Genomic DNA, 14579 nt, shown 5'->3' on the forward strand with positions numbered 1-14579 from the left:
AGTTACGCATTTTTGGAAAATGATTAGGTACTATCTCAACTGTTTTTGTTTTTGTTTTTTGAGACGGGGTCTCTGTCACCCAGGCCTGAGTGCAGTGGCGCAATCTCAGCTCACTGCATCCTCTGCCTCCCGACACAGGTGATCCTCCTACCTCAGCCTCTCAAGTAGCTGGGACCACAGGTGCACACCACCACACCCGGCTCATTTTTAAAATATTTTTGAGCGCAAGTAATTGGCTCATCTCAGCCTCCCAAAGTACTGGGGTTGCAGATGTGAGCCACTGGCCCAGTACTATCTTCTTAAGCCTATAAAGTTAGATGAGATTGGCAGTACTTGGGACCCCTCAGAACTCTATAATGTCCTCCTTAGAAGGTGACGGCAGATTGATCCAGCAGACTGTAGATCGTCTTAGTCACAGGCTGATCGTCTTGGTTAAAGCTCTAGTGACTTCAGAACCAGAGAAACCAGTTTTCCAAGACACTCACAAAGACCAGTTTGTTTTGCAGTTTTGCTGTAGCTGACATTCAGAATGCCTGCCAGGATTTTCTAAGTGAGGTTCATATTTCGGATAATGTGTGACTTTAGCCATTTCTTTTTTTTTTTTTTTTTTTGAGACGGAGTCTCGCTCTGTGGCCCAGGCTGGAGTGCAGTGGCCAGATCTCAGCTCACTGCAAGCTCCGCCTTCCGGGTTCACGCCATTCTCCTGCCTCAGCCTCCCGAGTAGCTGAGACTACAGGTGCCCGCCACCTCGCCTGGCTAGTTTTTTGTATTTTTTAGTAGAGATGGGGTTTCACTGGGTTAGCCAGGATGGTCTTGATCTCCTGACCTCGTGATCCACCCGTCTCGGCCTCCCAAAGTGCTGGGATTACAGGCTTGAGCCACCGCGCCCGGCCGACTTTAGCCATTTCTGATGCTTTTCCAAAAGAAAGTTATTCTTCCCTAAAGGCAGGAATTCTACTTTTGCTTAGATATTCTGAAGCTTATGAGTTCATCCAAATTTGGTTCCTTTCAGCATTTTCCTCTTGGTCTGTCTCGGTTTTGAAAACATACAAAATGTACTTAATTTTGCCCTAGCATTTGTCAGCATACAAAATAGCACTTGAGTCATGTTTTTCATGATTGCTTCCCAATACTATTCTAAGACCAATATAGCATTTTGTCATTTCATAATAATAGAATTCCTCATTAAGGAGTAACTTTCTAAAAATGTGTCCAACCCATTTCCCCCCAGCCTTGGCCGTTTCCTTTGGTATGTTGGTGTCCATGACCCTGTCATTGAGTGTGACTGAAAACAGAGGCCTGGCAGAGGGCCTGCCCTTGGTGAGCCCTCAGATTGTGATAAAGACCCTGAGGAATGTTTTGGCTTTTAGGCAACCTCAGTTCTGTTTTCCTACTGCCTGTTGATGCAACGGCTTTTTCTTCCCATCAGTCTGAAGGGTCATGTTAGTGCCTGGGCTCCCATCAGACCATGGGAAACTCATCCTGGCACTGCTGCCTGCCTCACTTTAACCACCTCGAGTCTCAGCATTCTTGCTTGTAAAGTGGGGATATTGTTACATGATTCACAGTTTTATTGTGACCATTAGAGGTAGGGCACGTGATATGCCAGGCATCATGCTTGGCAAAGGCAATAAGTAATGCAACCAGGCGCCGTGGCTCACGTCTATGATCCCAGCACTTTCAGAGGCGGAGGCTGGAGGATCACTTGAGACCAGCCTGGGCAACATGGTGACAACCCCATCTTTACAAAAAATAAAAATTAGCCGGGCGTGGTGGTGCGTGCCTGTAGTCCCAGCTACTCAGGAGGCTGAGGTGGGAGGATTGCTTGAGCTCAGGAGGTCGAGGCTGCAGTGAGCTGTGATCATGCCATTGCACTCCAGCCTGGGTGACAGAGTGAGACTGAGTCTCAAAATAAATAAATAAATACAAGGTTTTTGCAGAACAATGAATGAGAAAATACATTGTTGTTATTTGTGGTGGAAGTGAATACTACATGGCATGTGTTTCCTGAAGGAACACTGCCTCCATTAAAACAAATGAGGAAACAAAATCCCTTTTCATGACTTCAGTTCTCTCAGGCCTGAGAGTAAAGTTTACATCATAGATGCTTAAAAACAATTCAGTTAGTAAAAGCATGTGACAAGATGAGATGATTTGCCTTCACCAAGGAGCTTCCTTCCATACGCACAGAAAGACGCGTGTCTTAACACAGTAAGGACATGGTTAAATTTAGTCTTAATTGAACCTAACTTCAGCCAATTAATCTGCTACTTAGAACTCTTTTATTCAAATGAAATTTGAGTAAAAAAAAAAAAAATTTTTTTTGGCCAGGTGCGGTGGCTCATGCCTGTAATCCCAGCACTTGGGGAGGCTAAGGCGGGTGGATCACCTGAGGTCAGGAGTTCGAGACCAGCCTGGCCAACATGGAAAAACCACGTCTCTCCTAAAAGTACAAAATTAGTGGGCGTAGTGGCGCATGCCTATAATCCCAGCTACTCAGGAGGCTGAGGCAGGAGAATCGCTTGAACCTGGGAGGCGGAGGTTGCAGTGAGCCGAGATTGCACCATTGCACTCCAGCCTGGGCAACAAGAGTGAAACTCCATCTTAAAGGAAAAAAAAATTCATTATAAGAATTTTCAATATACAAAGCACTGACGCGTTTTATAAACCCCCATGCACCATCACCCAGCTTCAACAACTACCAACATCTGTCTTTCAGACATGTTTTTAGTCCAAGTTTTCTCTTACTAAAGAGACTTTCTTTTTTTTTCTTTTTTCTTTTTTTTTTTTTGTTTGAGACAGAGCCTTGCTGTGTCACCTAGGCTGGAGTGCAATGGCAAGATCTTGGCTCACTGCAACCTCCGCCTCGCGGGCTCAAGTGATTCACCTGCGTCAGTTTCCCGAGTAGCTGGGACTACCGGTGCCCACCACCATGCCTAGCTAATTTTTGTATTTTTAGTTAGAGACGGGCTTTTACCATGTTGGCCAGGCTGGTCTTGAACTCCTAACCTCAGGTGATCCGCCCACCTCAGCCTTCCAAAGTGCTGGGATTACAGGCGTGAGCCACCGTGCCTGGCCGTAAAGAGATGTTTCTAAATTTTCCCGGGACAACAGTGAAGTTCTGCCTTTCCTTCCTACTTTACCCAAGGAACCTGAAAATAAGGCTGCTTTCTGAAACTTTAAACTACTAAGTCAACGTGTGATATTTAGAGCAGATGTGAGCAACTGCCTAGACACAGAATGGCTTCCCAAGCTCGCAAGACTTGTCATGAAGGGCCCGGCATGTGGACGGAAAGCGTCCAAGCTAGAAAAGGCGCTGGCTCACAGCAGCAGCCCGGAAAGGAAGCATCTCAGGGACAGCTCGTGACCGTGCTCTGGAAGAGCTGTCCTGAGCCGCTAATGTGAGCATTTGGTCTGCCTGACAGATTCCAATGGCAAGAATGTTCCTAGGAATCATACAGTAAACTAACTTTATTCTGACTCCAAGCATCGTGTTCCATTGATGCTTGCTTTCCAAGGTGTTTTGCTGATTCACATCAACACGCAACCTGCTTGACGGAATACGGTGATGTTCTCACTGTAAATTCATCACCTGCTGCTAAGGTCTCATGTATCATCCCGTGCACTGTTAGCTGAGGCCAGCGCTCCTGTGTCTCCTAAGCACTAGGGCACTGGCAAGAGTGCATGTCTGCGCCTATAAAGATGATGGCCAGGTTGCGGGCAGGGTTGAATTCACCAAGGTAGCTTCCATCCGTCCCTCGATAGGCACTTTTTCTCCTTCTACACACCCTCGGGCGTCTGCACATGCCACGTGTACCTGGCACCCTTGCTTACGAAGTTAACGAATTCTTGCCATGATACTGTGGGTTACCCTGCTTCATTCTCAGGTGTGGTGTCGGGTGGTTCCTGGTTCCTGCCTGGGCGCCCGGTGTTGTGGGCCCTCCCTCAGGTTATTATTTTTGTTTTGAGATGTAATTCACATGTCATGTGATTCACCCATTTAAGGTGTACAATATTCCCCTCAGGTTTGTTGTGGAAAAAGACTGTCTGACACTGCTCAGGAAGCTAGGACACAAAGCAGCCAGAGTGGCTGGCCGCCAGGGCTCAGCGTGGCAGGGCAGTGGAGAGGCTGCTGGCACCTCTGTAGCCATTGGGCGCTCCTGCCTTGATGCTGTTTTCAGCTTTGGATTGTAACTGGGTCCCACGTGGGTCCCCTTCATCTCATCTTGTTGGTGGCAGTGTTGCTCCCAGTGTTGGGCTGGGTAGAGTCACACACCGGAGGACCTCCTCCTGCTGTTTTCTCTGGACGTTGTTGATTATGTGTTTTGTGACCTTTGGCATATTGTACCTATTCCAGGTGTACAGCCAGCTGGTTCTGGTTGATGTGTAATGGACAAAAGGTCCCCCTATTTAAAAAAAAAAAAATTTTTTTTTCTGCTTGTAGTCCCAGCTACTCAGGAGGCTGAGGTGGGAGGGTCACTTGAGCCTAGGAGGCGAGGCTTCAGTGAGCCATGGTCCTGCAGCTGCACTCCAGCTTGGGTGACAGAGGAAGACCCTATCTCAAAAACACTTATATAGGCCGGGTGCGGTGGCTCACACCTGTAATCCCAGCACTTTGAGGGGCCAAGATGGGCGGATCACCTGAGGTCAGGAGTTCGAGACCAGCCTGGCCAACATGGTGAAACCCCGTCTCTACTACAAATACAAAATTAGCCAGGTGTGGTGCATGCCTGTAATTCCAGCTACTTGGGAGGCTGAGGCAGGAGAATAGCTTGAACCCGGGAGGCGGAGGTGCAGTGAACCGAGATCATGCCATTGTACTCCAGCCTGGGCAACAAGAGTGAAACTCAGTCTCAAAAAAAAAAAAAAAATTATATATCCTAAAATCACTCGTTTTAAGTATTATCATCCAAGGATTTTTAGCACCTTCTACAGAGCTGTGCAGCTATTGCCACAATCCAATTTTAGAACATTTTCATCATCCCCTAAAGATCCCTTTACCCATCACTCCCCAGTCCCACCCCCAGTACCAAGCAACCACTCATCTACTTCCCGTGTCTATTGATTTGCCTTTTATGGACATACTGTACACTTCCATTCATATGAAGTGTCTAGATAAGGTACATTCTAACGGGTGACTTTTCAGGGTTAGCTTTTTTCAAATGATAGGGAATTTCGTGCTTCAGAAGATGCTTTTTCTGCTGTGCTACTTACCTGTGATTTATTGTGTGGGTGGGATTTCCTTGGAGGCATGTATGTGTGTGTTTGTTTTGCACAGTAGCAACCTTTTTTATCCGTTGATTAGTGTTCTGTGGAACATCTGGTTTCATGCCCATCACTGTGACATATTTGGGGAGACACAACAGAAGATATATCCCTAGTGGGTGAAATAAACCTAACAAACATGAAAACAAGTAGCGAGGAGTCAATGACAACATCTAAGCAAGCGTTTGGCTGTGGGATGCTTTTATTGGAGACATGTTTATCAAGCACCCTGTGCCAGGCCCCGTGCAAGCTGGAATGCCCTTGTGCTGAACAGGCGGAGCTGGGTAAAGGCCAGGGTTAGGGAGGGGTGATAATGTGGTACAGGAGCAGATGCGGAGCCCCACAGCCAGGCTGTCTCTTTTCAGGTTGCTTTCAGTCCTTCTGGTGGAAAGGCTTATTTTGGTGCAGGTGATGCTTCTAGCAATTTTCTGTCTCCCTTTCAAGAGACCGTACCAACCTTTTGCAAGAAATGTTTCTGGCTAGAATTTTATAATATTGGCTTTTGTTCGCTTTTACTAAAGTAGGGCCAGATTTGAGGGTGCCTTGAAACCCAGGCCCATCTTGGTGTGCCCAGATAGGAGCTATAACAAGCCTTGGCGCAGGGGTAGGACCTGTGTTATCTCTGGAGCCGTGGGCTGGGCTGTAGGCACTAGAGTTAAGAAGCTTCCTTCTAGCCGGGCGCGGTGGCTCACGCCTGTAATCCCAGCACTTTGGGAGGCTGAGGCAGGCGGATCACAAGGTCAGGGGATCGAGACCACCCTGGCCAACACGGTGAAACCCCGTCTCTACTAAAAATACAAAAAATTAGCCGGGCATGGTGGCGGGCGCCTGTAGTCCCAGCTACTCTGGAGGCTGAGGCGGGGGAGAATGGCGTGAACCTGGGAGGCATAGCTTGCAGTGAGCCGAGATGGTGCCACTGCACTCCAGCCTGGGCGACAGAGCGAGACTCTGTCTCAAAAAAAAAAAAAAAAAGAAGAAGCTTCCTTCTGAGGCTCTTGCAGTAATTTGAGTGTTCTGTGGCCTGCCTGGGCAGAGAGTGGACAGGAAAGGTCAGGAAAAGTGCATGTGAGGACTACCGAGGGCGCTGATAGCGCCTCTCCTTCCCAAGCTCACTTCTCCGGCTCTGACCTTTCAGCGCTAAGCTCCCCTTGGCCCTGTGGGATGGGGCAGTATCCAGAAGGGTCTTGGAGTCAGGGTTTTTTTTTGTTTTTTTTTTTAAAGTCATGTTTCCGTTGGGCATGGTGGCTTGTGCTTGTGATCCCAGCACTTTGGGAGGCGAAGCAGGCGGATTACCTGAGCTCAGGAGTTGAAGACCAGCCTGGGCAACATGGTGAAACCCCATCTGTACTGAAAGTACAAAAAAACCAAAAGCCCAGCATGGTGGCGCATGCCTGTAATTCCAGTTACTCGGGAGGGTGAGGCAAAAGAATCATTTGAACCTGGGAGGCGGAGGTTGCAGTGAGCTGAGATCAAGTCACTGCTCTCCAGCCTGGGCGATGGAGTGAGACTCTGTCTCCAAAATAAATAAATAAAGTCATGTTTCTACACTGGATGTGCATGTCTTCAATAATGGGGACGGGACAAAACATACAACTGAAATACAGTTCAGTGGGTGGGTTGGTGTCTTTATTGTTGGGTGACGTGTTTATACAAGGAAGGAAGCACTGAGTGGGCCTGTTGGCGATCTGGGCTTGGGAAACAGCTCACAAAGGAACTGCTGGAACTCAAGGCTCTGGTTCCCCTGGGGGATCTGTGTACAGGTCTGTGTGTGTCCTTCATTGCCGGGATTGCCCTGCCAAGCTAACGGGATTGTGCTTTGCATTTCAGACTTTTGTCTAGTGTCGAAGGTGGTGGGCAGATGCCGGGCCTCCATGCCTAGGTGGTGGTACAATGTCACTGACGGATCCTGCCAGCTGTTTGTGTATGGGGGCTGTGATGGAAACAGCAATAATTACATGAGCAAGGAGGAGTGCCTCAAGAAATGTGCCGCTGTTACAGGTAAGACAGTAGTAGTTAGAGCTTTTTTTTTTTTTCCTGTTTTGAGATGGAGTCTTGCTCTGTCGCCCAGGCTGGAGTGCAGTGGTGCAATCCCGGCTCACTGCAAGCTCCACCTCCTGGGTTCACGCCATTCTCCTGCCTCAGCCTACCAAGTAGTTGGGACTACAGGCACCCACCACCACTCCCAACTAATTTTTTGTGTTTTTAATAGAGACATGGTTTCACCATGTTAGCCAGGATGATCTCGATCTCCTGACCTCGTGATCCACCCACCTCGGCCCCACAAAGTGCTGGGATTACAGGCGTGAGCCACGATGCCTGGCCCCTGCTTTTTTTTTAAACAGGGTCTCACTGCAGCCTCCACTTCCTGGGCTCAAGCAGATCCTCCCACCTCAGCCTCCTGAATAGTTGGGACTACAGGCACACGCCACCACACCTTGCTCATTTTGAAATTTTTTATAGAGATGGGTCTCCCTATGTTACCCAGGCTGGTCTCAAACTCTTGGCCTCAAGCAATTCTTCCACCTGGGCCTTCTAAAGTGCTGGGATTACAGGTGTGAGCCACTGTGCCCAGCCAGATTTTGCTATTTAGAGACAATTTATTAACTGGAATGTGGATACTTTCCTCTCTTTATTAGTTCTTGACAGTGGAATCTGGGCGATGTTTTAAAAAGCAGAAGAAACAGGCACCGTATGAATGCCCTGTGGCCGTACAGTGGTTTCACAGCAGACCCTCACTCCTCCGCTTCCCAGAAAGGCAGCAAAACAACAGGGCAGAGCTGGAGCCATCATGACCCAGCTTCCTTTCTCCCTCTTTACTAAGTGCAAGTTTCAGAGCAGACCGATGAGGAAGTAGCCTTGCCTTCTTGAGCAGAGGCTTTGTGATCCACTCCAACAGGGCTGCCCCTCTTGTTCCCTGGGTATTTGGGTTATTTTATTTTATTTTGAGACAGAGTCTTGCTCTGTTGCCCAAGCTGGAGTGCAGTGGAGCAATCTCAGCTCACTGCAGCCTCAGCCTCCTGAGCAGCTGGGATTCCAGGTGCTCACCACCATGCCTGGCTAATTTTCGTAGTTTTAGTAGAGATGGGATTTCGCCATGTTGGCCAAGCTGGTCTTGAACTCCTGGCCTCAGGTGATCTGCCTGCCTTAGCCTCCCAAAGTTCTGGGATTACAGGTGTGAGCCACCGCGCCTGGCCGCTGTTTGGGTTATTTTAATTGTGGGACAAATGACTTGAATAGCTCACCCAGCCAAGTTATGGATCAAGTTAAAACAAACATACGTCCTGGAATCTATCCTCTTTGTGGCCCTCACCTGCCAGGGGTTCTGTGGAATCAAGGTAATTTTGACCCTGACAACCTCACAGTTTAAATTAAAACCTAAACCCCCCAGCAGTGTGCCCTGGCTCTCAGCTGAGTGACAAGGACTTCCTGAGAGCCGATGGTGATGAGACGTTGGCCCTTTGGGGCTGCTCCATCCCAAGTGTTCCAGAGACCCAAGGGTTTGGCCATCCAAATCCTATGTTAAAGATTTTCACTTTTTTCTTTTTTTCTTGCTTAGTCGCCCACCGGGCTGGAGTGCAGTGGTGTGATCTTGGCTCACTGCAACCTCCGCCTCCTGTGTTCAAGTGATTCTCGTGCCTCAGCCTCTCAAATAGCTGGGACTACAGGCGCACACCCCCACACCTGGCTAATTTTTGTGTATTTTGTAAAGGTGGGGTTTCACCATGTTACCCAGGCTGGTCTCAAACTCCTGAGCTCAAGCAATCTGCCCGCTTCCCAAAGTGCTAGGATTACAGGTGTGAGCCACTGAGCCCAGCTAACATTTCACTTTAACTGAAAAAACAAACAATTACACTGGCCTTTAAGTAAAAAATAAATAAAAATATTTTCAGTGGCACTGTCCCTAACATGTTTTTTTGGTGACTTAGCGTTGTGTCTGTGAGCCATCATTGACCCAGTTACTGTATTTCTATCATCAACTATGATTCATTATGAAGGAGGACTTGGGAGAAATATTTTTTGCTACCTTTTCTGAGCTATCCCAGTCAAGAGTTGCCTTTAGCAAATGTATGTGTCCATCCTGGCTGTTCCTTATCTCCTCAGGAAGGAAGTTGAAGTGTTGAGAACTCAGGCAGTGGACAGTGAGCATAGCCAGGGGACGTGGGTGGCTGTGTGTTCCTGGGAGCAGGCAGGTTAGCTGTCTCCCTAGAGTCTGGCCCTGTCTTGCAGGTCCAGAAAGCACATATTGGCATCTGACTGTCTCTTGAGGCGCTCCCATGTGAGTCTGTAAAGAGCTAAACACTGCCAGGGTTGCTAGTGCCTGGGGTCCTTTGCCAGCATATTCTCTCCCAGGCAGGCTCTGTGGGAAGGCAAGTGAGAATGAGAATGCCAGTGTATTAATTCATCATGAGAACCGGGACCGCCCCGGGGAGCAGGCACTCATGTCCCTGGGCCCGCGTCTGTAGTCCGCATAGGCAAGTCTCGAGTCCAGTTGTCAGAAGACTGCTTGATGGAGAGAGGCAGAATGAGGGGAGCTGGTTTGCAAGGTGACCGTTTAATAGCATCAGGCTAGGCCAGGCCCAAGGATGCAGGGGAACCAGGGTTCCCTCCGTCTTGGACAAGGTGTAGGAGATAAAATAAACGCTGTGTAAAATTCATCATGTTAACCCTTAAAAAAAGTGTTTTGTTCCCGCTCCCCCTCACAAACAGATGAGGTCTTTTTATGTTGCCCAAGCTGCTCTCAAACTCCTGGCCTCAAGTGATGCCCCCCACCCTTCAGCCTTCCGAAGCACTGGGATTACAGTTGAATTAGTTAGATGATTTGATACAGTTAAGCAGATTATTTGGCCCTGAAAGTCACTGTGTTTTATTTGTTTCTTTGTTTGAGATGGAGTTTTGCTCTTGTTGCCCAGGCTGGAGTGCAGTGGTCAGTAGTGCGATCTCGGCTCACCACAACGTCTGCCTCCCGGGTTCAAGCAATTCTCCTGCCTCAGCCGCCCAAATAGCTGGGATTACAGGCATCTGCCATCACGCTTGGCTAACTTTTTGGGTTGTTTGTTTGTTTTTTGAGACGGAGTCTCACTCTGTCGTCCAGGCTGGAGTGCAGTGGTGCAATCTCTGCTCACTGCAACCTCCACTTCCAGGGTTCAAGCAATTATCCTGCCTCAACCTCCCGAGTAGCTGGGACTACAGGCGTGCGCCACCACACCCGGCTAATTTTTTGTATTTTCAGTAGAGACGGGGTTTCGCAGTGTTGGCCAGGATGTTCTCAATCCCTGACCTCGTGATCCACCCGCCTCACTCCCAAAGTGTTGGGATTACAGGCGTGAACCACCGCACCCGGCCCTAACTTTTGTATTTTTAATAAGTTTCACCATGTTGGCCAGGCTGATCTCGAACTTCTGACCTCAGGTGATCCACCCGCCTTGGCCTCCCAAAGTAATGGAATTACAGGCATGAGCCCCCACACCCGGCCAAGTCACTGTCTTTTTGAGGTCACTGTGTGCATCTTTGCTCTGATTCCCTGCAAGTTGATCTTAAGTTTCCTCTTCAGGAGGCAGTCTTGCTTCCTCATTTCTGAGTGTGGTCTGGCACGCACATTGAAGGTCCTATGTAAAGGAGAAATGGATGCTGTGGTGAGAGGCACACAGGGCCAGCTCATTCTTTGTCCCCGGCAGTCTCAGAAGCACTGTCTCACTATGCTGTTTCTTTGTCTCCTTGCAGAGAATGCCACAGGTGACCTGGCCACCAGCAGGAATGCAGCAGATTCCTCTGTCCCAAGTGGTAGGTTCTTAAAGAGACCCGCGATAGAGTGAGGCCACCGGATGGGTCATTGTGAAAGGACACTTGTCATTTGGGAACTGTCACAGGCTTCCCTCTCATGGTTCTGTTTACTCAAAATTGGCAAACCGGGGGCTCTGCTTGGGCTGCCAGCTTCTGGCTCCGGCGTCCTTACATGGGGGAGTTTACACTGTCCAGCGGGCACAGGGGCCAGGGATCCTGCAGCACTCCCTGGCTGGCCCCCGCCGCCTCCTGGAGGACAGGGGATGGAGGTTGCTGCTGCCCATGAGGCTCAGGCCCCTCCCTGCTGTGCAGGCCTCCAGCTGCTCTGCTGGCCCCACTCCCCACCCACCCTTCTGTCTGCCTGTTCTGCCTCCTCTGCTTCCTTTGTTCCCTGTTGCCATCGCTGTCCCCTTCCTTGTGGACATCCTCTGTCCTCTGCCACCCCTGCCTCCCCGCCACTGCAGTGCATGATCTCAAGATGTGTGTTAGCTTGCTTTGTAGTACTGGCGGCCGCTGCCCCATTCCTCCTTTATGGTTTAAGGACTCTGCATCGGGCGCTTGGGGTGAGTGGTCCCGATGCACTACCAGGTAGCAGATGCACCCTCGGGTCAGGCCTCAGGCCGTGGGCTCTGGGAGGCAGCCATGGAGGGGGGACTGCATCGCACCCCTGCTGGAGGATGGGACTCCCTCGTCAGCTGCAACCCACTGAGTGCTCTGTAGCTCAGCAGCTCTTGGGCTGGCTGGCTTACAGAATGCTGGGGCATTAGGGTGGTCACTTTCCAGCTTTGCTAGGCCAGGAGTCCCATGCCTGTCCTGGCGTTGCTCTGCCTGGCTCCGTTTATCCTCTGCTAGCCCCGCCGCACGCCTGCTCTGGTTTCCATCCTGTTGGAGCAGAGCATGTGCCCCTCACTGTATTAGAAAGTGTGAACAAGACTGTGTTCCTTATCACATTAGGAGCTATGGCGGGCTTGGTTTCTATAGGAACCCTGAGGTGGCGGCAGGGCCGCCTCATCCAGCACTCTCAGTGTGTGTGTAGAGCCAATTAGGGCTGGGGTGACGCGGCAGAGCCAGCAATGGAAGGGGCTCCACATCCCTCTTTAAAGGTGTGGTGTCCACACTCCTCAGTGGGCCCTTCCAGACCCAGCCCCAGCTAGGCCCATGTCCTGTGTCCAGCCCAGCCTCCCTAACACAGATGTTTGTGTTTCAGTTCCCAGAAGGCAGGATTCTGATGACCACTCCAGCGATATGTTCAACTATGAAGGTAAAACTCCAAAGAGGCCGGGCTCGGTGGCTCACGCTTGTAATCCCAGCACTTTGGGAGGCTGAGGTGGGCGGATCACGAGGTCAGGATATCGAGACCATCCTAACACAGTGAAATCCTGTCTCTACTAAAAATACAAAAAATTAGCTGGGCGTAGTGGCACACACCTGTAGTCCTAGCTACTCGAGAGGCTGAAGCAGGAGAATTGCTGAACCTGGGAGGTGGAGGTTGCAAGGAACCAAGATTGCGCCACTGCAGTTCAGCCTGGGCGACAGAGTGAGACTCCGTCTCAAAAAACAAAAAAACTCCGAAGAAACTTACATGTGGGGCAAAACATGTATTTTTAGTTGGGTATTGAGAGACACTTGCGGATTTCCACTGAGGTAGTTGTAGCGCAGGGCTCCCCTCCTAGGTGGTGGCAGCCCCCTGGGGTTGGAGTCAAGGTAACAGGCCCCATGTGGATGCCCCCACCAGCAGGAAGGAGGCCGAGCCTGCGGAGATGCACTTTAGAGGCACAGCCTGGTGCGTGGCTCTGGGATGTCCATTGTCCCTGCCCCTCTCACTAGCGGCTTGGCTGTGGGCAAGTGGCTGCCGCCCCGCCTCCATGGCTGCCACGCTGCCTCAGTGTTCCCACATATAAAGTGAAGGGCCCCAGACAGGTCTCATAGAGACGCAGCCACTGCACGTAAAAGGCCTAGGACGGGACCTGGCAGAGAGCAGTCTTCAAAGCTCTGAAGCCGCCATCTGGACCCGTGGGGCAGCGCGTCAGAGCCGCTGTGCTGGCCTTGGGTGTAATTTACAGGCTTCTCTACCAGAGAGATGTTTCTCCGTCAGCTGGAGCTGCGAGCCTCCTCAGGCACTTTCTGGCTTGCTTCCCCTCCTTGCGGGCCCTACTAATTTGTGTTCCTTGGGCTGTCTTGCTCCCAGAATACTGTGCCGCCAAGGCGGTCACTGGACCTTGCCGTGCGTCCTTCCCACGCTGGTACTTTGACGTGGAGAGGAACTCCTGCAATAACTTCATCTATGGAGGCTGCCGGGGCAATAAGAACAGCTACCGCTCTGAGGAGGCCTGCATGCTCCGCTGCTTCCGTGAGTCTGCGGCCCCTCAGCCCAGGAAACCCTGCCCTTGAGGACCCTGGGCCATCTCCCCATCCCTAAAATATGAAGGCCTTGGAAATGCTGTTCTTGGGCCCACCAGGGCGGCAAGGCCTCTAAGCCCCAGAAGAGCTGGAATAAAGTCCCTCAGAAAGAGCTCCCCATGGAGGCCCTGGCTGAGGGGATCCCCTATGGCCGCTCTGTGGAATGGGAGCTGTGAGCTGACCTCAGGCTGTGTGTTCTCTTTCAGGCCAGCAGGAGAATCCTTCCCTGCCCCTTGGCTCAAAGGGTAAGTGGCCCCTTACCCTCCTCCTGCCATCAGCCTGCCTCCTCCCTTCCTTGACTGAGCTCAGCCCCGCCCAGTTGTGGTTTACATTATCCTTTATTGTGAACATCATCTTGGCAGAAAGTCATATTTTTGTGTGAGAATGGCGAGGTGGTGGTTTGTCTCACCATTCAGTGTACATAGTTGGGGCTGGAGTGAGTCAGTCACGAGGCAGGCCCTGCCCAGGTGGCGTGAGTGACTGGGGATGAGGTCTTCCTGTTGGGCATTTGAGGACTGCTGCACACGGGCCTGAGACTGGCCTGGGGTGTGGAGGGAGCGCTGTTGTGTGGGGCATAAGAGTTGGTCACGGGTGACAGGATGGAGGGCCACAGGCCAGGGTGTTTCCCAACACAGTCTGGCCTGAGCAAGAGGCCAGCCCTCTGGCCTGTGTTTCTGAGCCTGAGTTGCAGATGATAGTGTTGGCACAAAAGACCTGCCATGCCAGTCTGGCCTCTTTCTCCGCCTGTTTCCCTGTGAAGGAGCTGGGACCTGGCCTGGGAGTCTGTCCTGTTCTAGCAGTGAAGCCTGGTTTGCCAGGCATGGGACTGGGAAGCAAGCAGTCTGGGTCTGGAGGGTGGCCCCAAAAAGGCCAACTCTGCAGCTCCATAGCCACAGGGGAGAGGCTGCCACAAGAGGTCACACTCCTTAGCCAGAGCCCCTCCTGAAGAAAAGCATCTGAGCTGACCAGTGGGACTGCAGTGGGGCAGACACTATTAAATTTGCTGGCACAGCTCTGAGGACACCCTCACTTCCACCCTGACTTCATCCTGCAGCAGCTTTCAGCCCTCGCAGCCCCTGCAGGGCTCCATCTTTCTCTATTGCCAGTCAGCGTGTGTGTGCACAAAGCCCCTA

The 14579-nt window shown here is 50.9% G+C and overlaps 1 protein-coding gene across 1 annotated transcript in view; it reads left to right on the top strand.

Annotated features, from left to right (window-relative positions):
- LOC105495414 (serine peptidase inhibitor, Kunitz type 2) overlaps window positions 1-14579 on the top strand; it is a 33141-nt gene that overhangs the window by 16505 nt on the left and 2057 nt on the right. The window contains exons 2-6 of the mRNA XM_011764906.2: window positions 7093-7263; window positions 10987-11046; window positions 12254-12307; window positions 13235-13396; window positions 13653-13691. Coding sequence (XP_011763208.1) covers window positions 7093-7263; window positions 10987-11046; window positions 12254-12307; window positions 13235-13396; window positions 13653-13691 — 486 coding nt within the window. The remainder of the gene's footprint in view (window positions 1-7092; window positions 7264-10986; window positions 11047-12253; window positions 12308-13234; window positions 13397-13652; window positions 13692-14579) is intronic.

Source organism: Macaca nemestrina, chromosome 20 (assembly GCF_043159975.1).
Source record: "Macaca nemestrina isolate mMacNem1 chromosome 20, mMacNem.hap1, whole genome shotgun sequence".
Taxonomy (NCBI): Eukaryota; Metazoa; Chordata; class Mammalia; order Primates; family Cercopithecidae; genus Macaca; species Macaca nemestrina.